Consider the following 23,061-nt stretch of genomic DNA (forward strand, 5'->3'; position numbering starts at 1 on the left):
CTAGAGTCAGTCATTGAGGATGGCATAAGTAGAGAAGAGCAGATGTTTAGGAACTCTGTAAAACTAAAACTGCTGGTATGTTGAGGGAGGTGAAATGGTATGGTTTAGGAACCCTACGGAGAGGAGTAAGGACTGGGGAATCACTTAAGATGGAAATTTAAAACAACACTGGGAAAAACAGAAGGCAGAGCTGTTTGCAGCTATGGTTATGCACAAATTGTAATAGATTGCTTCAAAATCAATAGCTTAAATCATTTTAACTTCTTGTGACCTCGGGATCTCCATAAACAAAACTTAAACTGAAATTATGTCTCAGTTTCTCAAATGCAATTAAGACTCATAAAGTGCTGGAAAAAATATATGCACTAAGTAAAATCTTAATTGACTAAATTAAGAACATTGTTTGGTAAATAAAATATATAAAAGAAACACAGGTAAGATTAAAGTAGGAGTAAGAGAGGCACTCTAGAAAAAACTATTGCACTATATTAGGTTTAGGAGATACTTTCAGAAAGACTTTTGGCAAAAGTCAGAAGATCAACTTAATAGTAAATGTGAAAGAAGGGAAGAAATTCTTAAGAAACCCTCAAGAACTTTATCAGAAAAAAATGGTGGAATATAAACATCCTGATAATAGTGCCTGCAGCTCTTTTCACTATTATTTCTCCAGGGCCTGGCAAAATGTAACTTTTTAAATATTGTTATATGGATAAATGCACCCATCCAACACAGAAAATTCATCAATCATCCACTCTAGACTCTAGGCCTAGAAAAATATTGTAAGGGTATGCAGCAGTCCCATACCTGCGAGCTTATCAAAGTCGTCATTAATTTGTATTCTACAGCCTAAAATTTTCAAAGTAATCAAATTGACTTAAATCTTTTCATTATGATTGCTGCAAACCCGGATCAAGTTATTAGACAGTTATTATTATCAAGAAAACTTTTATAACCTCCTAAAAGGTCTTCTGCATTCATTCCTTCCATATTTTGTCTCGACCTATTTTCCTCATTGCAGCCACATGATCTTCTTAATACACAAATCTGATCATGTCACTCCTATGCACAAACTTTACATTGTCTTTTTCTTGTTTTTAGGATACAATTGAGAATCCTTAGCATGCCCCACCCACCCCTGCATGCCATTATCCCAGCCTTACTCATCCACTCTTCACTTTACTCTCTGTACGCCAGCTCAGGAAATGGGTTTTCTTCAGTTCTTGGAATATATGATAACCCTTCCTATCTTAAGATTCATGCATGCTCATACATTCTTTTCTCTCTCCTTATAACATCACCATCCCATTTCATAACCCCTCTTTCTTTCTTCAGCTAGTTAACTCTCATTCAGCACTCAAATAAATGTCATTTTTAAGGAAACTTTCCTTAATCACTTTTAGACCAGATCGAAACCTCATGTTATATGACCTTATAGAAATCTGTATTTCTACTTGACAGCACTTAATATACAGTGTAATTATGCATTTGAGCATAACTTGATTGCCACCTCCACCAGAATATATAGTCTCTGCAACATGAACTTCTCTTTTGCTCACTTCTCCTCAGAATCCAGCACAATCTGGCACAGTTTAGCCGCTCTATGAATAAATTTTTGTTGGATAAATATATAAATTAGTTGCATATCTTCTCTCAATTAGAATTTAATTCAAGCTTTTGAAGATTTAGTTTTGTGGTTGTTATTGTTGAAACTTTTCAATTTTAGATCCATTGGTAGATAGCCTATAAGTGCTAACTCTTTAGTTCATATTTCCAAACCTAACATATAAACACCCCTGATACTTGTCAGAGAATATGTTATAATTAAGTTCCATAACTCATGGAACACCAAATAAAAAGAATATACAGAAAAAATGTCCAGACTTGGCAATTCATCTTCAGGCAAACTCTAACATAATGGCAATATTCGCAAAGTTTAAATTTTTATAGAGATTCTCTTCTTTTAGACTGGGAATTGTCCCTACTCCTACAACAAGATCATTAAACCTACTCTTGTGGTTTTAATTTAGATAAGATGGCTAGAAAGTAGAACATGAGATCCCACAGTGTACGGTCAGACCAGATGATCAGCAAAATGGTAGCATTGCTCAGCAGAATCATTAAGAAAATGAAGCAATAAGGGAGGGAGACCCAGTCATAGGAATCCTCAGGTCCTGGAATGCCTGTAAGAAAAAGGGTGTCTGGGTGGAAAGTGGTAGTGTTGGTGTAGAACATCTTGCCATTGACAAGAAGTGAACTAGTTGAACTCATCTAGAGAAAAAAATAAGAGCTATAAATGCAGAGCTTAAAACTTCTCCAATAGGTATAATGTTTATCTGTTTTTCCAAGTAGGAAAGCTAATTTTAAAACTTGAGTCCAAAGTCGGATGTAGACACAGACTGAGCACTCTTCAATATCACTGTTCTATTGTACTCCATTAAATAAACAAAACAAATCCATTAGGTGACTTGGAACCCAGTATCGAGATATAACATCTGAAATTTCTTATTAGCAACAATGTTAAAATAGTTTATTTATTGTCCCAGAACCAATGACTTTCTTTCTTTACTACTTTGTCATTAGTTTCCCATCCCAGTTATTTATTTCTCATTTTTTTTTAAGATAACCTAAGATCTGTATATCTTTTATTCCTCGGATCTTTAAAAATTGTTTATTGAAACTTATACTCTGAAACTTTTCATCTCCTCTTTGCTTATTAGCCTTAGAATCTCACACCAATAGTTAAAAACCCAGACTAACTTATCTGGATTCACCATTCTCAGTTTGTAATTGAAATATGGGGAGACTGTGAAGCTTTCTACTTTGAACTAGAAATATTTGGTCATGTTTTCCTTGACTTCCTAATAGATGCCAAAACTGAACATGATATTTTTACTGTAGTATTTTGACTTCATTACATTTTTTACAGATAGTGTAATCACTTAATTGTTAAAGATTCAGGCTTTGGAGTTAGACTGCCTAGGTTCAAGTCCAGTATTCTTTGCCTGGCTAGCTTTGCAGCTATTTAATTCTTCTTCCCCTCAATTTCCTAATATTTAAAAATGAGTGATAAAGAACCTACCCCATATAGCTGTGTGACAATTAAATGAACCATGTAAAGGAGATCAATCAGTGCGGTGGCACAGAGGAAACACAATACTTTTTTTTCTGTTCTTCCCAATAATTATAGTTTTCTCTTTTCTCTATCCTTTGTTTAAAATACTTTAGGAAATGCCCATTATATCTAATTTAATGTCATTGCAACTGTGTAATATTTGTATTTTTTTATATTTATGTAATGAATACATTTGCTTTTATTCCTTCTTAATCACATATTTGCTAAATCTAACAACACTACAAAAAAAAGAATTTATTTTTTTATTATTTATTCTGTAGAGTATGTTGCTGAATATCATGCCATACACTGATACTTTATTAAATCCTTCTGGATAAGAATAAGATAATGTTAATGGAGTGCAACAAAACAGTGATAAGAATATGTTGTCTATGACCATACCACCCTGACCTCATGTGATCTCAAGAGCTAAGCAAGGTCAGGTCTGGTTAGTATTTGCATGGGAGAATATAGTAATCACTTTTAATATCTTTTCTTGGAAAAATTATTTAATCATTTATTCATTCATTTATAATATTTGTTCTATAAATACCTTTTAACTTTAATTAGATTTATTTGGACTAATTTTTATAACTCCAAAATTCATCCTTTCATCATTATTAATTCTCTTTCATCCCTCTCTTCCTTAAAAGTAAGAATTAAGAACCATGATTAAGTTATTTAGAATCCTTGATACCAGATGTATCTGACAAATGTAAATTAAGTCATTCATTTTCTGTGACGGTGAGTCTCCTGCAACTTTCTCTGATTGTTCAGGGACACCTTTCTCTTATTTTATCATATGAACTAAGGAAATCAGATCAAATTAGGATGCCACAGACTAAATTGTAAATATGATTTGTGTTTGATGACACATACGTTCATATGTGTTGTTCATTCTTCCTCAAGTATCTTTTACTGCCATATGTCACTATCATACCCTTCACACTCCCATTTATGGAAAATCTCACTGTACAACTGAAAGAAGCCTCCCCTGATGTTTTTATTAATATATACTTTTATGTTAATAACAAAGAAAATTCCATAAAAGTTACCTATCTATTTATCATCTTTCTATCTAATATTACCACTTATGTTTAGCATTACAATGGAATATAATTAAAGGGCATTTTCCTGGTGGCTCTTTTATTGTGAAATATGCATAGCATTTATCATTTTAAGTATTTTTAAGTGTGTAAAGATCAATGGAATTGGTGTACTTATGTTACTTACAAGCAACACTACCGTCTATCTCCAGAGTTTTTTATCTTCCCCAACTGAAACTCCATATCCATGAAACACTCATTTCCCATTCCCCCTTCTTCCTCCTCTATTCCCTTCACATCCTCTAACCATTCTACGACAGTCTCTATAAATTTAGCTACTTTGGATACCTCATAGAAGTGGACTCATACAATACTTGTCCTTTTGTGACTGTCTATCTCATTTAGCATAATATCTTTAAGGTTCACCCATGTTGTAGCATGTGTTAGAAATGAAATTCTCTCCTTTTTAATATTATGTGTTGTTTTTTTTTTTTATTTATCCATTCATCCATCTGTAGATAGACACTTGGAATGTTTCCACCTTTTGGCAATTGTAAATAATGCTGCTTTAAGCACAAGTATATAAATAATCTGTTTGAGTCCTTGTTTTTACTTCTTTTGGATATATTCCCAGAAGTGAAATAAAGAATCTTATCATAATTCTGTTTAAATTTTTGAAGAATGGCCATGCCTTTTTTTCTGCCACAGCTGTTTCACTTTACATTCCTACTAGCAATGCACAAAGGTTCCTTCTATTTTTTTAATATCCACAGCAACAATTGCTCTTTCCTTTCCTTTCTTTTATTAAAAGTAATAGCCATCCTTATGGGTGTGAAGTGGTATCTCATTGTGGTTTTGGTTTGCATTTCCCTAATAACTAGTGATGTTGAGTATCTTTTCTAGTTTTTATTGGCCATTTGAACATATTTTCTGAACAAATATCTATTTAAGTCTTTTCGCATTTTTAATCCAGTCATTTTTGTTATTATTATTGTTGTTGTTGTTAAGTACGATGTTGACTACAAATAGTGAAAGTAGGCATTTTTGCTTTATTCCTGACCAAAGAAAAAAGTCTTTAGTATTTCGCCATTTAGTGTAAAGTAATTGTGTATTTTTTCATATATGGCCTTTATTATGTTGAAGTTGCTAGTGTCTTTTGATTATTCCCTTTCTAATACTTTTAAGAAGATAATACTATATAATGCCTCAACTCAATCAGTTACGAAGTCATTAGCCCAATATTATTATGAATGGCATCTGTACCAGTCCGAATCTAAGCAGCAAACAGAAAGCATTTGAGTATTTAGTCCAAAAACCTTTAATACAGGTAATTATTCACATAAATTATAGGACATCTGAGGAGCCAAACATTACAATGAGGACTCCTAAAAATTAGAAACTACATGAATCCACACAAACACTAGCCAGCAAAACATAGTAGTACCAGTAATTTGATCATATCTCATAAATATGAGTCTCCACTGGAAGCTGAAACCATAGAAATCAACTCTGGCAAGATCTGGAGCCATGCACTTGAGACTGAGAAACAAAGAGAATTGTCCCTGTGTCCCCAGTAAACAAACCCAGCAAAAATACAGATGATCTCTGACCCCAGGAAACAGCCTGTAACGTTTACTTTTCTTAAGATACAGAACGGAAGAAAAGTATAAGAAGGAACATATTTGTAGCAAAACATATCTAATCTTTGCATAACATCTTAACCAAGACAAAAAATAATGCTCCCCAAAATGGGGATGATGCATACTCTGTACATGATCAAATAAATAAACTTCAGGGAAATACAAGGGTAGGAACATGGCTAGGAAATGTCCTGGACCTTTAATTGTTTGTCAGAACTCAATCTGGTTTAGGTGAGTTACTTAAGAATATCCCGAGGCATGTGAAGACATTAATAAAATTACCCCAACTCTTCATCAACTTATTGCTCCACAACATCCTCTACTCTTCTTGGCTCTCATCACCTATGTTGTAAGAAAGCATTTAGTGCTTAAATCCAAAAAGGTACAATAAATCAAGTGTCTCACAAGATCTGGAATCCATAGGCCATCTGCTATCGATTCCTAAGCTCAGAACTCAGGTGGCATGGGAAACATAAAACTGAGTACTTCTAAGAGAGCAAATTGTACCTGGAGAGACTGGGAGAAATTAGTGCCTACAACCAGACAGCATTCTCATGAGAGGCCATATATAGGATACTTCTTATAGGCCTCTGGTCTCCCAGGATAAGAAATTTAATGGCACCTGTTGTAGTTATAGTCAATATTATGCTGAGCCTCTGGCTGAGCAGTGAGACCATCTCATTGTAAAGGTAATATAACCAGGTTGCAGGCAGGAGAGTTGTGCTTAAGGTGAGAAGAGAGACTTCAGACCTTCCACAAGAAGGAAATGGTAGAACCTAGGCTGGAAGTCCTAGGTCCAGTCACGTCAGTGAAGACTTAGCCTTTGTCATTGTCTGAAAGATGGCTCAACTTCTTGACTTGACAGTAAATAAGGTAGAAGAAGTTTAACTTATATAGTTAAAATGAGATGTACATGTTCATAATTTTTGTTAACCTAGCCCTAGAATTTAGCCCTGAACTACATTGGCCAAAACCTTATTTGTTTTTATTAAACTTTGTTTTATTTAGACTAAAGAGATGCCTCATATTATATAAGCTTATCATATACTAATATTTGAACCAAATTAATGATTTGTCAATTTAAAATTTAGGATTGTCAGGATACCTCTTAAAAATAATTTTCATACATTCCAAGACATTTTCTGGTAACTGATGTCTTGAGCCAATAGTTGCATTTAAAAACTTACTTGAGAGGCAAAAATCAACATCGAGTGTATTATATGACTCAGAAATATATTATGCACCTTCTGGAAGAGTTTGATTGAACATTTAAAAGGGAGCACAGATATCTAATAACTTGAATACCCATGTTTTCCAAACTTAGTCATTTTTTCTATTGGACTGTATTTCAAAATGATTTTTATCATTCAGTTTGGCTGATTTTATGAAGATAAAGTTTTTTTCTTTGTTAAGATAATGACTCATCTTTCATTATAAGACCAGTTTTGTTCACACTCTTTATTGACTCAATGATTCTTTAATATTTCCCAAGTTTCCTTTTTCTTATATTTATAAGTCCTATCATGGTGAGGGGGAAGGGTTAGGAGGGGTTAAATATAAAAATGGCTGATCTCATTGATGATGGTTTGCTTTTGCACTTTTTAGTATTTCAGATGGTAGAAAATTATATTTCATATTCATCAATGTATCAACTACTAGCTCTGTAATACTATATAATATTGCTTGAATGTATTTAGCCAACTGGAGAATATTTTCTGGAAAAAAGGCAAAGGGGAATTGGGGGGAGAGAGAAAGAGTTAGAGAGAGAGAGAATACATTCTTACTGTTTTTCTTACTCAAAAAGTACAGTTCCGTGAATGTGATGCCTTGAGAGTGTATTACTGTATAATTCATTTAATAGCCATTTGCATATTATTCGATGTTAATATCTCTCCCAACACATAACAGTGAAAAAATTGGTCTTTATATATTTAAAATCCTTTTAAAATATATTTTTAATTTGGACAGGGTCATGGAATATGCATTGTTGGGATAATGTTTGGTTACAACAGGACCAGTCTTCAACCTACCACCTTCCTACTGCTTGGCATTCCAGGATTGGAAGCTGCCCACATATGGATTTCCATCCCTTTCTGTTTAGTCTACCTACTGTCACTGATAGGAAATGTTGCCGTTTTATTAATTGTCAAGACAGACAACAAACTGCATGAACCTATGTACTTCTTTCTATGTATGCTTTCAGTGGCTGATTTGATGCTTACTACCTCTACACTTCCCAAGATACTCAGTCTCTTCTGGTTCAATGACAGAGAGATCTACTTTGAAGCCTGCCTCACTCAAATGTATCTTATCCATTCTCTGTCTACTATGGAATCTGGATTTATCTTGGCCATGGCTTTTGATCGCTATGTAGCCATCTGCCACCCACTAAGACATTCCACTATTTTAACACCTGCAGTGATTAAGCTTGGGTATCTTTGTTGTCTTCAGAGGAGTTGTACTCCTCAGTCCACACCCCTTCCTACTTAGGTGGCTTTCTTACTGCAAAACTAATGTCATCTCCCATACTTACTGTGAGTTTATGGCCCTGATAAAGCTGGTTTGCACTGAGACCAAGATTCGCAGAGCCTATAGCCTAATTGTGGCATTCTTGACAGGGGGATTAGATTTCATATTGATCATCTGTTCCTATGTCCTTATTCTTTTCACTGTCTTCAATCTCCCATCCAAAGCTGCCCGCCTCAAGACCTTAAGTACATGTGTCTCCCATGTATGGGTCATCTTGGTGTTTTATACACCAGCCTTTTTCTCTTTTCTCACTCATAGGTTTGGTCACCATATTGCTCTACATATCCACATTTTTATAGCCAATATATACCTTCTTATTCCACCCATGATGAATCCTATTATATATGGTGTTAAAACCAAAAGAATTAGGAAGGGATTCTTTAAATTATTAACAGTCAAATGTGTTTGACTTTGCAAAAGTTTGTGATTCCCCAGATCATTAACAAAGATAAGAGTTTTATTAAACAGGGGATATTAAAAATGAATCAGCATTTGCTTGAAGTGGAAAACTTTTTAGCTAAATTTTGGATTTATATAAGATAGTGAAGCTTGGTAAGTATATTGACTTCAGTGAGTATTAGCAAGTATAGTAGATACAGAGGAAGTAAAAAAAAAAATCAAGCAAAACTTTTAATTGTTGTTATTTATCTTTCCAAACCTAGTATTTAGAAATCTTTGGGACTTATTAAGCTGTAAGAAACTTTATATTGAAATAATCTTAATTTTAATGAAGTCTAATTTATCTTATATTCTTGTATGGATTATGGACAAAAGTGTGTCATATCTAAAAACTATATTGCCTAACTTTGGGTTATAAAGATTTTCTGTTATAAATTCCTTGAAACTTTATGTTTTCTAAGATGTGAAATTTTAGATTAAGGTTTATTTATAATATGGGAATAATAATCCATAAGTCATGATTGTGAATTAGAATCTTAATAAGATAATATACATTAATTATTTGACTATAATTCAATCTTGTTTCCTCTTTATGTAGCAAAGTTTTCTAATGTTGATTTTACCCTCCTGAATCAAATACAGTAAATTTTTAAAAAACAACATAATACTCAAGTAGTAATATAAAAATAAAAGTAGTAATTTATATACTTGTGCATAAGAACACTAGAAGACATAATACTCAGGTCCTTGTGACTATACGAATAAATGTGAATGTGCAAATTATAAGAGCCAGTTAACCTTGGTTTATTGATTACTCAAATGCCCTGAAAAATGTTACTGTTGCATTTCATGATGTAGTTTTTAAAATTGTTGACTAACTTTTGGTTAATAGTCTTAAGACAACAATGTACAATATTCTCTTGGCATACATGATAGCTACTCTTCTAGAATATCTAGTGAATATTTACATGTTAAAACCATGCAAAGATAATTTATGATACAAGTAAAGCAAAGTAAAAAAATATCTAATTCAGTACAGTAAATATAAAGCAAGGTAAAATTATACGTTCAGAACATTATAGTATTTTTTAACTACACAATATCTAATTATATATCTGAAATTCCTCTCAGACACAGAACGTTTTTTGCAGAAGAATTCTCTCTGGTTTATATTTAATGAATCCTGTAGTGCCTCTCAAATATTGTGACAACAATATCAAAAACAAACCAAGAAATTACTAAAACACTCTCTGAAGATCGGTATCACTTCTGTTAGAAACCGCTGATATAATTATATTGCTAATCATAGCGTCTGACTCATGGTAAACACATCATAAATGTTGACTACTCTTATTATTTTTATTCGTCATGAAATGAAGAGAGTAAAGTGTAATAAGAAAATACTAAATAGTTACCGTTGGGGCCAATTGTAGTTCACTGTCGCCCCAACGGCAGCGGGAGGGAGACGGATGACAACGGCGCAGAAGTGTAGTTAGCATTTTTCCTTGGTTCTTCCTCATTGAAGCAGTGAAAAATCACAGTTCAGTGAGATTTAGAAAAGATTTATTAAAGGTATATTTCATAAAGACAAAGCATACCCCAAGGAGGCACACGGTTTCAGCGATGAGAGCTGAAACAAAGTGCTGTAATAACAACTACAACAAGAAGACAAAAAGGGCCTAGAAGTGGGAATGCCTGCATTATATTTGGGCTATGATGGGTAGTTCCACAGACATTCTTAGATGATCTGCAAGTGAGGTCATTTTGGTTGACACTTGGCTGCTATATAACTCTTTGCCTAGTGGGCATGTGCTTGCACAGAATTCTACTATCATTGGGGTATTTTTTGGGCGATCTCTAGGCTGTGCCCTTATTCCTTTGTTCCCCTTGTCACTCGTGTCTGACTAGCTACCTAACAAAATGACGTACATCTTTGCTATCTTGTTTCATATTAGATTTGAAAAAGAATATATTCTTTAGGAATAATGGGAGAAAATCCACATCCTCTAACAAGTTGTGCTCATGTAGGGAGTTTATGATATGATGGAAAACTCAGCTGATTAAATTCCAATTGTGAGGCTGAATAACTTAATACCAAACCAAAAAATAAACCCATGATATTAGCTGACATGGTTGAAATGTCATGACCCTTGAGCCACTAGATATTTGACTTCTCTACATCTGTATATTTGTTTTAAGGCTACAGTAGATACCTTCTGGAATTGAGCAAAATGGTTCTAGAAAGAGTTCTGACCCTTGTGCCAGAGTCTCCAAGGTTTCTGATTAGACTCAGAAATGATGCTGTTAAGAAATTTAACTCTCACCTGTGTAATTATGTCATGTGTATGTACACAATTATATGTATGTATGATGTGTAAGATCCCTTTTAGTCCAAGTCCGATATGCTTTACAAATTATTAAACCATGTAGGCATAGAACAATACCTATTTCTAGTTGTAGTTTATTGACAAATACTTGTTCTGATTTTATATTTTCCCATTGTGGGCCATGAAATTCAAGATTTGATTAAAATTTAGCTCTCAGGTTAAGTGATCATGTTTTTCTCTATTATTATAAACTATTTTTCCAATTGAAAGTACTGTGGCTGTATAGAATAGCCTTCATAAAGTAGCTTAATAATTACCAATTTTATACCTAACACTAAATTAAGGTGACATCTCTCAGCGGCTATGGTCTAGGATAAGAATAATGGAAGTATTTCCCTATAGGTGTAACACAGGGAAGTCAGATATGATAATAAACTTGGGAGAAAGTCTTTAATATATTTATAAAGCAACATATCTCAAGTCAAGATCACAGGAATGTAAAGTGGTTGCCTGTGTCTGTGAGCCAGTATGTCCCACTCCAAAACCTTTATTTTAAGAACATGAATGAACTATCCAGGAAAGCATTTAGGATGATTAGGGATATAGAAATCATCTCTTAAAAAAGAAAAAATAGCATGACCTCAAAACTTTAATAATTGTCTTCAAATATTTAAAGGACTATGATAAGGAGAAATACACTTGTATTCTTTCTGTATGGCTCCCAAAGGAAGCCAGATGTTAAAAGAACAGGTTTCAATTTAAAAAAAAAAGAAAAATAAAAAGACGAATAAAATTTTAAAATTTCCCATTATACATTTTGATGTATCAAATGCAAATCTCTATATGAATTCACAGTGGGAGAAAGAGAATTAGATAGTAAGCCTAAATGACAACTGCATTAGCTATTGTAATCTCCTTTTGTGTGGTCAGATTAAGTCTGTCAGGACACTCTACACAGTGAGCTCTGTGTATGTTGATAATCTTCCACTTATTTTAAAAGATGAAGTGATGAAGAAGGACAAACACAGAAAAAAAAAATCATGGAGATGTAAAGCACAATGTGGGGAATGTAGTCAATAATATAACTATGTATGATGTCAGATAGATGCTAGACTTACTGGGTGGATCACCTCATAAATTATACAAATGACTAATCACTGTGCTATACACATGAAACTAATATAATATTGAATGTCAACTGAAAAATAATTGAAATATGTATTTCTTAAAATTTTGAATGTCACTAGGAGGGTATTCATGCCATACTATTTTATAAAGCTAATATAAGGGAAAATGATCTCTGATTATTCCATCAGTCACAATTTCTGCTGACTTATAACATTTATACATATTCAGTTTTTCTTCAGTCTTTAAATTTCACATGTTAATTTTAATCTAAAATTTTAAAAAATATGATACTATCTATTTTTTATTATAACATCATCACTGGTCTATTATACTGTAAATATTGTTTAAATACGTTCACGCAAAGCAAAGAGAAACCCATCAGCCTCAGTATCAGATCTGGTCCGAAGCTTTCTTTCCTTACTACATGCCAAAGCTAGAGTGTTCTCAGTTTTTGTTTGCAGACTTTGTATTCAGATATTTTTAAATAATATATTTCATAGTTTGCTTTAATTAATTTGTTTCTTGTGCTACCTTTGATCTGTATGCCTGAGAGTTGTCTTTACTTCTTTTTTTTTAATTCATGCATTGTAAAAATGGGCCAGTCTACAGGATTTACTCTCTCAGTCTTGATTTCCAAAAAAGCACTGTAAATAATAACTCTTTCCTAGAAGATGGGGTTTCCAGATTAACCACAGATGTCAGGTTAAATTGGAATTTCAAATAACAACTCTATTTCAATAATATATCATGAAATATTTTATGAGACACACTTATGCTAAAATAATATTTTTCTTCAAAGCTATCTAAGTCCAAATTTCAGTGGACATTCAGTGTTTTATTTGCTAAAGCTGGCAACCATATTAGGAGGGAAGTTTGGATAAAAAATTTCACGGGGAACGCATTTTGTTGCTCCTCATTATCTCATTCAGAATTCATGGCCTGAGGAAAGACCTGGTATCACTTCCCAAGTCTAGTTCATCAGGAGAAATACAAAGATCAGTATTCTAAACACCCTCGAGTTATCAAAACTGCATCCACTTCTCCCAGTTTAACCACCCAGGACTTTCAGTGGTTTAAAGAAATTGTTCAGTTAATGGAAAATAGAATGGTGCTTTAACCTCAACCCCAAGACTTTAGCCTATTTTTCCTCTTGTGGCAGATACTTCAATGTCTATTAGTAGGACCAAATCTTAAGGTAATCTAGAAACATCTACAAGAAGTCAATTACAAGCTCCCCTTGGTTAATTCATTCCTGAAATCTTTTACTAAATAGAGAGGATATTTTATAATCAATCTATTGAAAATAATTTTTGACAACATGTAGGCTAGAGCAGTTTTAGTGACTCTGAAAATGTTAATTCAAAATAGAACCAGTTTCCACCTAGCTATGTTCCTCCTCCTTTGAATCCCAGGGATAGAGGCTGCTCATGTATGGATCTCCATCCCCTTTTGCCTGCTGTATCTACTGGCTGTGATGGAGAATTGTGCCCTTGTGCTCGTCATCAAGACAGACCCTAGTCTTCATGAATCCATGTATCTCTTCCTTTGCATGTTCTCTGTGAAGGAACTACTGCTTTGTAGTACTCTGCTTCCCAAGATCTGCAGCCTTTTCTGGTTCAATGACAGCAAAATTAACTTTAAAGATTGCCTCATCCAGATATTCTTCATCCACTCTTTGTCCACCATGGAGTCAGATCTCTGATGGTCATGGCCTTTGACCAGTATGTGGCCATCTGAGACCCTCTGAGAGACTTCACAATCCTGACACTTAGATAATCATGGCTTTGAGTTTGGCCATTGTCCTATGTGGAGGTATCCTGCCAACTCTTCATCGTCTCTTATTGATATGGCTTTCCTACTGCAAAACCAATGACATTGCCCACACCTACTGTAAATTTATGGCCCTGATCAAACTGGTCTGTGCCAATACCAAGATCCACAGATCTTATGGCTTAATTCTTGCCTTCTTTACTGGAAAGCTGGACTTCATATTGAATATATGCTCATATATTCTCATTCTTCATGCCATGTTTAACTTTCCATCCAGGGTGGCCAGATTTTGAGCACATGTGGCTCTCATCTTTGGGTCATCTTAGTGTTTTATACACCCACCTTTTTCTCCTTTATCACCCACAGATTTGGTCATAGCATAGCTCCACACATTCACATCTTTATAGCCAATATTAATCTTTTTATCCCTCCTTATGATGAATGCTGTCGTCTATGGTGTCAAAACCAAAAACATTCGAGAGAAGTTTCTCAGAGTCTTCATAAATACATGTTTCCATTGCTAAAGTTTTTTTAAATTAACCTGCAAAACAGGTGATACCATAAAACTATGACTTTTTTTATATTTAAGTAAATTGACATTACTTAAGACAATTAAAATTTTCCAGATAAACATTGGATTATAGTTTCTCAAAATTACTACAGCCACTATGGAAAACAGTTGGGAGGTTTCTCAAAAATTTAAAAATGGATCTTCCTTTTGACCCAGCAATTGTACTTCTGGATATTTATCCAAAGAAAATCAAAACAATAATTCCTAAATATCTATGTGCTCCAATATCCAAGATATGGAAGCAACCTAAATGCCCATCAATAGACAATAGGATAAAGAAGTTATGGTTCATATATATAATGGAATATTACTCAGCCAATGAAAAAATGAAATCCTATCATTTGTAATGACATAGATGGACCTAGAAGTTATTATGCTGAGTAAAATAAGTCAGACAGAGAAAGATAAATACCATATGATTTCACTTATATGTGATTCTAAGGAACAAAAAGAACAAACTAAACAAAAACAGACTCACAAATATAGTGGACAATTTGATGAAGGACAGAGGGGAGAGGGGTTATGGGGCTGGGAGAATGGAGTGAAGAATTAAAGAAATACAAATTAATAGTTGATAGATGGTCACGGTGATGGGGAGCACAACATAGAGAATATAGTTAACATTAATAGATTGGCTAGATAGAAAACCAGAGACGATAAGGAGCAATTAGGGGATTGTTTTATAAACTACATAAATTTCTAACCAATGTACTGTATACTTGAAACTAATTTAAAAAAATGTATCGTTAATACATGAAATAGAGTAGGTCCTGGTAATTATACACTATTTTATGAGAGACGTCTATTTTCAGTACAGCGCCATTTCTTAATTTATGTCATTTTTTAATTAATTCAAGCATCTATAATCAAGTTCAGAATATAAAAGTGATTAGTTTATATATATATATATATATATATATATATATATATATATATATGTAATGAAAAGTGTTCATTCTATCATTTGTTGACACAGGTACTACATGTTGACTGGGAGTTACTGAAACACAGGTGCCAGTAAAAATTCGTAGATGGCAGCATTTTATTCCTCCTCTTTATAGCAGGTAATAAGCTAGGAACAGAAAGCAGATAATCAGGGGCAAAGTATGTATCTGAAAATTTTAAATTTTCTTCTATTGTACAGAAATTGGGACTACAGTTGAGACTAGGCTTATCATATATTCTTTGGTATTTAAAAAAAATTAGCTTATAATATAGTCTTTGATCTTATATAACCAATATAGAAGTTTTGTACAAGTAAGTATGTGCCACAGCTAGAATTTAGGTGATGTTTGCTTCAAGAATAATATACACTTTAGAAAATCTTAGTTTGGAAAAATATATAAAATAAAGGGAAAGGAATAGAAATAGAAAATTATGGTGGTCAACTGAAAACCTACATACAAATTTCCCATCCAACAAGACTATTCTTCATCAAAGTAGCTATTTAAGAAGTAGCTATTTAATCATTTATCAAAATGTTATTCTATTTAAGAAGGAACGTTAATTTTTAGGAGAATTTCAGCATCTGTTATTTTTTCTAGTTTTATTAAGAAATAATTGACATACATCATTGTATAATTTTAAGATGTACAGCATGATAGTTTGACTTACATATATTGTGAAATGATTACCATAATAGGTTTAGTTGACATCTACTATCTCATAAAAATATAACAAAAAAGGAAAAATTTTCTCCTTATGATCTACTCTTATAAGAACATTCCATATACCATATAGCAACGTTATCTGTAGCCATCATGTTGTTCATTACACCCCTAATACTTATAACGAGGAGTTTGTACATTTAGCTACTTTCCTCCAATTCCCCATTCCTCAATCTTATACATTGCTTGTTGTTAACTTGGCTTTATATAATATAAATCATCTCAATTTATTCATGATGACAGTTAAAAGAGTATATTAGAATTGAGAGAATGTAGGTAGTTTTAACTTTCAGAAAATGAAATTTATATTTTAAATATCATTTATTATACACTTAACTTGAATTTCACTTTACGACTATGAAGAAGTATTAAGTGTTATGGATAAATCCAATTTCAATATCTAATCTTTTTTGATTTTCACAAATTTAGCATGTTATCTGTATCAGATTTTATTCAGCTCATTCTTTGTCACAAACATTCCATTTATTTTTAATTTGTTTTATTAATCTACATATCTATATATCATCTATGTATCTACTTACTTAGGTAAATTTTAGTTTAGAACAGTTTAGGCTCATAGCAAATTGAGAGGACATTACAGAGTTTTTTATACTCTCTGATATACTCCCACACATACATAGCCTTCCCTACAATTAGCACCAAAAGGTGGTACATTTCTTACAATCACTTAAAATATTTTGGCATATCCTTATCTCCAAAAGTCCATAGTTTACATTATGGTTAAGTCTTAGTATTGTACATTCTATGGGTTTTGACAAGCGTATCATGACATGTGTCCATTATAATAGTATAATATAGAATTGTCTACTGCAGTAAAAATTTTCTGTGCTATACCTACCTATTCATCCTTTCTTTCCCCTAGCCCTTAAAGTCACTGATATTTTTAATATCTTCATAGTTTTGCCTTTTTCAGAATGTCATAGAATTGTAATCATATAGAATATAGCCTTTTTCAGATTGATATCTTTCATTTAAAACTCCTTTATGTCACACCATGGCTTGATAGCTCATTTATTTTTAAGGCTGAATAGTATTCTATTACCTAAATTTACCACCATTTATTTATCCATTCACCTTCTGAGGGACATCTTAGTTGCTTCCAAGTTTTGGCAATTATGAAAAAAGCTACTATAAATAGTCATTGTAAAGATTTTGATTGCCACATGGACAATGTTCTATGAACAGCTCTTGATTGAACAACAAAAAACTGCTTGGTTTATGGATGGCAGTGCCAAGATGAATGGACAACATCCCATTTGGAACGCTGCTACATTAAGACCAGTGCATGGAAAGACTATCATTGAAGAAAGTAAACATAAATCAACTCAATGGGCTGGACTGCATGCAGTTTCCTAGCAGTAATGGAAGATTTGAGCAATGGTAAAGCCTCTGTGTTTGTGTTTTTACTGACTCATGGGCAGTAGCCATCAACCTAGCTGTATGATCAGGTAGACAGGCAATGGAAAACTGGGGTAATAAAGAATTACCTGTGTGGAACATAGCCCTATGGATTCACTCTGGGGTTTGAAGGATACATTAAAGTAGGATATATTGACGCCCATCAGAAAAATTACTTCAAGGTTCGGTTGGTGATTGAAACCACAATATAAACCTTTTTGTGTACTCCCTTGAGGTGGCCACCTTGGTCCATGAACAGTTTGGACATAAGGGGGCAGCAGCAATGCAAAGATGGGCTAAATACAAATGAATTTTACTGCACTTTGCAAGGCACGAAATAGCAACAATTGTTACATCTGAAAACAAGAGAGGAGAAACTGCAGCCAGTTGATGTCTTGGGATTGCTCGTTGGTGTGAAAAAACCTCTTCACACATTGGAGTTAGTATTAGAATCTGTATCTTCCAATCATTTCTTAACACACTTTTCGTTATTTAATTATCTATCAAAAGTCACCTCTTCAAAAGCACTTTCTTTGACTAATCAACTTAAGTCAGTCACTCAAATCATTTATCAAAATGTTATTCTATTTAATTTCTCTGTACATAGTATTTAAAATGTTAATGATATGAATCCCCTTATTAGTGGATAAGATTCTTGAGAGAAGGGACAGTATTGTTTTTCCAGTCCTGTTTTCAAAGCATTTAGCATAGACTAGGTACATAGTAATTATTTAATGAATATTTACTAATCATCAAATTGTTATAATCATACATATACACAAATATACATAAGTGTGTATAATTGTATTTTGTTTGTAATATATGATATCACCATGCTACTTATAGGTATAGCAATTTTTTGAATCTGTGCATATATGCAATGTATATATAAGCATAAATGTGAATGCATGTATATATATGTGGATGCATAAGACTATACACACACACACACACACACACACTCACACATATGAATATTTTGTGCACATATTCGGGGCTGGAGAGAAGGAGAGAGAGGGAGGGAGAACCATACATGTAAAGTCGGAGACAGTTTCACAGAGATCTATTTTTTACTTTATTTCTTTGTTGCTTTCTCAGCTAAGTGCGCTATATGACTACATTCTTCATTTTAACTGAAGTAGTTTTAGTTGAACTAATTTTAACAGAACTAATGTGGGCAGAGGCACTTGAGTAAACGAACTATTTCTTTAAAAAGTACCTTTAATCTACTCAAATCCAATATTGCTACCAACTGACATCATGTGATAGAGAAAATGTGTACTCACTCAGGTATCACTTACACTTACTAAGACGCTTACCAGAAGGCGAAAAACATCTGTTGCAGAATTTGAACCCCTGGGACTGTTCCCAAGTGGGTTATAAAACCTGCGATGAGACTTCTTAGCAGCGAGGGATTCAAATCTCTGAGTTCTTGTCTTTGATTCGACACAATACAGTTAATCCAGAGGCATAGAGAAATCATCTATGTTCACTCAAGCCAAAGAAGTGATAGGCAGTGATGAGGGAACTGTAGCATACTACTTTAAGGAAGAGTTTCCTAGAGATGAGGAATAAATATTCAAAATTACTGTGGATTCTAGAGAATCGGCTGTGCCAAAAACAGATTGAGAATACGGAGCAGAGAATGGCAACGTGGTCCCTCTGAAGATAAGTTAGAGACTTCTCCGGACTGCCTCATATGGACAGGTAAACCATTGTAGTCTTGCCACGTGTAAGCCACTTGCAATGTTAGATCAGGATGCCCTGGAGGTTTTCCTTAAGCATCCTTACAGGATTTTTAGTCCACTAGTCAACTGGTATTCACTTTGGAAAAAGGAGTGTATGCAGGGACATTCTCTGTGCTTGAGAATAATTCATAAGGAATAACATACTGACCACTAGTTTCACAATGAACATCTTGATATCAACTGAGATGTTGGAATAGAAAAAGTTTAGGATTATTTTATGGATTTGCTATAAACCATGTTAATCCATAAATCCACATTTATAAAATAAAATAAATAAGAACATCTGTCATTATTGTTTTTGGGTACTCTGCAATAATCGTTCACAATAAAAACTGTGAAAAACATTAATGCTTTCTTTATTTTGATTGTATATGTAGAAGATCAAAGGTGAAGTTTTGGAGTGAAACAAGAATGTGTTATCTCCTCCTCGTACATGCTGATCATGTGACTTTGGAAGAATATTTAGCTTACGTAAAGTATAAGTTTCTTCTTTTATAATTTAAGAGTGATAATGGTGACTTCATCATACTTTATCCAAATCAGCAATTGAGCAGTGACTAAGGACTCAGCATTTTTGTGATACATATTATGTCAGGAAAAGTGGAAACTGTTGCTAACTTTAAATCTTGATGATTGATTGAGAGCTCACCATCTTTCTTTCCTAAGGTGTCATCCACATTCTTAGGTGTAGTAAGAAGCATATGCACCCTAGTTAGTATCTCAATATAAAAATTATAAAAAGAAAGATTTAATACTTACTCCTTGGGGAATATATATCCATATATAGAGAGAATAAATTAATGTCTCAGAGCATTCCAGATTATATATTTGTATCATATCTAAAGGACTAACCATTAAATTTTTCATATATTCATGTATGTATGTATGTATGTATGTATGGTTTTTTTTTTCAGCATTGCCATGTTAGGATGTAAGGAAACTGATATTTATCCAGATTTTCATTTAGCCTGATTATAACAGATGCAGAACACCTAGTATCAAGCTGAATGCTCTGAAGTGTCTGAGCATAAGGCACAGTAGTAGCAGTTAGAGAAGATAGTCTCTACCCCAAATACCTCTTAATGAGATTAATAGCAGGCAATGAGGGATGAAATACTTCCAATTTCAGAGAAGCTCACCAAGGGGAACTTTATATTTGAATACATTTGCTTGGTTGTAGTTTTACACTGAGTAATTCCATATTATATATTTATCAGAGTATATGTGCATTTGATTACTCTAGGTACAAAGGAGAGAAACAGAGCAGGAGTATGTCCTCATGCAGCCATAATCACCATGCTTGACTTTAACTCCACTGCGTTTGCAAGTCCCAGTACCTTCATCCTGATGGGCATACCTGGTCTAGAAGACATACATATTTGGATATCTATCCCTTTCTTCTCAATGTATATTGCTGCCCTCGTGGGAAACGTACTCATTCTTTTTATCACTAAAACTGAGGCTGTTCTCCATGAACCAATGTTCTATTTTCTTTCTATGTTGGCTATCACAGACCTCATCTTGTCAACCTCCATTCTTCCGAAGATGTTGGGTATATTCTGGTTCAAGTATCATGAAATCAACTTCCATGGCTGCCTCACTCAGATGTTTTTTATCCATGCTTTCTCTGGGGTAGAGTCAGGGCTTCTTGTGGCCATGGCCCTTGACCGATATGTGGCAATCTGCAATCCTCTGAGACACTCATCCATTCTCACAAATTCTGTGGTGACTCGGGTTGGCATAGTGGCACTTCTACGTGGGTTAGTGCTAATGACACCACATCCATTTCTGGTACGGAGGTGGCCGTATTGCCGGACCAATGTTGTCCCCCACACATACTGTGAGCATATGGCTGTGGTAAAATTGGCTTGTGCCGACATTTCCATCAATAGTATTTATAGTTTGGCAGTCATTATCTTAATTGTTGGGACTGATGTGGCATGCATTTCTCTGTCTTATATACAGATACTCTATACTGTATTCAATCTTCCTTCTAAAGATGCCAGATTGAAGACCCTCAGCACTTGTGGGTCCCATGTTTGTGTCATCCTCACCTTCTATATCCCTGCTCTTTTCTCCTTCCTCACCCACCGTTTTAGTAAGCATATACCACAGCACATCCACATTCTGTTGGCCAATATGTACTTGTTGGTACCCCCTATGCTGAACCCTATCATTTATGGAGTAAAGACCAAACAGATTCGAGAAAGTATTGTACGATTATTCGTATCTAAAATCAACTGAGAATTCTGGGATCTACTTTTCTACTTATTCTCCTCTCCCTTTAAGTCTTTGGTATAAATTTCTTCTATTTTAAGGTCAGCAAAACCAGGAATTAGCATCTCAATTCTTCTACTTATTATTCTGTATGTGAAGTTATATACAATTTCAACTATCTGTGTGAAACATTTGTGAAACAGAAATAATAATATCTATGTTAATGTTAATGATTACAAAGTGTTTAGCACTGTTTCTAGCATATTTAAGCACTCAATAAAGGTAAGATTATTTCAATATTATCCCTCCTCTGTGTATGTATTTGCTCAGTGTCTTTTTGAAACATGTTTATTAGTTTATAAGATTAACCAAATGAGAACAAAAGAAACAAAATTACATCCCCTAGTGGAGTTTATAACAAATAAAAAAAAAGTGGTAAGTAAAAGTAAGTAATGTGCACTTAGTATTTAATGCTATAAATTTTAGTCTAATCCACTTTTTAGTTGCATCCTACATCTTTTCACTGTTACTTTTCTCTATACTTCTCCTATTGGATACTAAAATAGGAATCTTGAATTCTCCAAATATAACTGCAAATTTGGTTATATTTCCTTTTAATTTCATGTTTTTCTTCATGTGATTTGAAGCTCTGCAATTAAGTGCATATGCATTTAGTATGCTTATGTCTTCTTAGAGAATTGATTATTTTATTCTATAATGTCCATGTTTATTTTCAAAGTATTCCTTATTCTAAATTCTACTTTGTCCTTTGTTAATACAACCACTTTGGCTTTTTTTAAATACTGCTTGAATGATATTTATTTTTATTTTTATTTTTATATTTATTTATTTTTTTTTAACTTACCTATGTATTTATGTTTAAAGTGGATCTTTGTACATACCATATAGTTAGGTCTTGCTCCTTTATCCAATCTCACTATCTCTATCCTAAATTGCTGTGTTTAGACCACTTCCATTTGATGCAATTAGTGATACTCCCTCTCTTCCTTCAATGTATATTGCTACATTGAAGGAAGGGAGGGAGAAAATAGGGGCTTCATGCATAATCTCTAGAACCAACCCTTCCTTTCTTCCTCCTTCCTTCACTCCTTCCCTCTCTCTCTTCTTTTTTCCTTCCTTCCTTCCTTCCTTCCTTCCTTCATCTTCCTTCCTTCCTTCCTTCCTTCCTTCCTTTCTTCCTTCCTTCCTTCTTTCCTTCCTTTTCCCTTCCTTCCTTTTTTTTCTTTTGTTACTTCTATAACTAGCTATATCACAGCTGGGTTCCTACCCACTAATCAATGGAAGATAAGAACATAGGAAAAATCTTTTTGAGAATTTACATGATACTAGTCACCTCTTCAAATTTTGACTCACTGTTTCAACTTGCCTGATTTGCTAACTTTATAGAATCCTGAGATAACTGTTTTTGTATTTTTCCCAAATTTTAGTTTTTATCTGTGGGAGACATTGATTGTAGTGCACTCATAG

The 23,061-nt window shown here is 33.6% G+C and overlaps 2 protein-coding genes and 1 pseudogene across 3 annotated transcripts; all 3 read left to right on the forward strand.

The window, feature by feature from the left end:
• The first annotated feature begins 7,793 nt into the window (after positions 1–7,793).
• On the forward strand, positions 7,794–8,736 carry LOC120590496 (olfactory receptor 52D1-like). Its single transcript, XM_039848304.1, is given in 2 exon segments — positions 7,794–8,221; positions 8,223–8,736. Coding segments are annotated over 2 exon segments (942 nt in total).
• A 4,832-nt stretch (positions 8,737–13,568) lies between these two features.
• LOC120590497 (olfactory receptor 52K2-like) lies at positions 13,569–14,475 on the forward strand (annotated as a pseudogene).
• A 3,666-nt stretch (positions 14,476–18,141) lies between these two features.
• Positions 18,142–21,627, forward strand: LOC120590149 (olfactory receptor 52E4-like). Of its 2 annotated transcripts, XM_039847784.1 has the most exons (2): positions 18,142–18,158; positions 20,685–21,627. In XM_039847784.1, the coding sequence occupies exon 2, from the start codon at positions 20,704–20,706 to the stop codon at positions 21,598–21,600; it is 897 nt and encodes a 298-aa protein (XP_039703718.1). In that variant the 5' UTR covers positions 18,142–18,158; positions 20,685–20,703; the 3' UTR covers positions 21,601–21,627. The 2 variants fall into 2 exon arrangements, with proteins under 2 accessions (XP_039703718.1, XP_039703717.1); XM_039847783.1 differs by lacking the exon at positions 18,142–18,158 and having other exon boundaries at positions 20,653–21,627.
• Positions 21,628–23,061: the final 1,434 nt, after the last annotated feature.

Source organism: Pteropus medius, unplaced genomic scaffold (assembly GCF_902729225.1).
Source record: "Pteropus medius unplaced genomic scaffold, Ma_sr-lr_union100, whole genome shotgun sequence".
NCBI lineage: Eukaryota > Metazoa > Chordata > Mammalia > Chiroptera > Pteropodidae > Pteropus > Pteropus medius.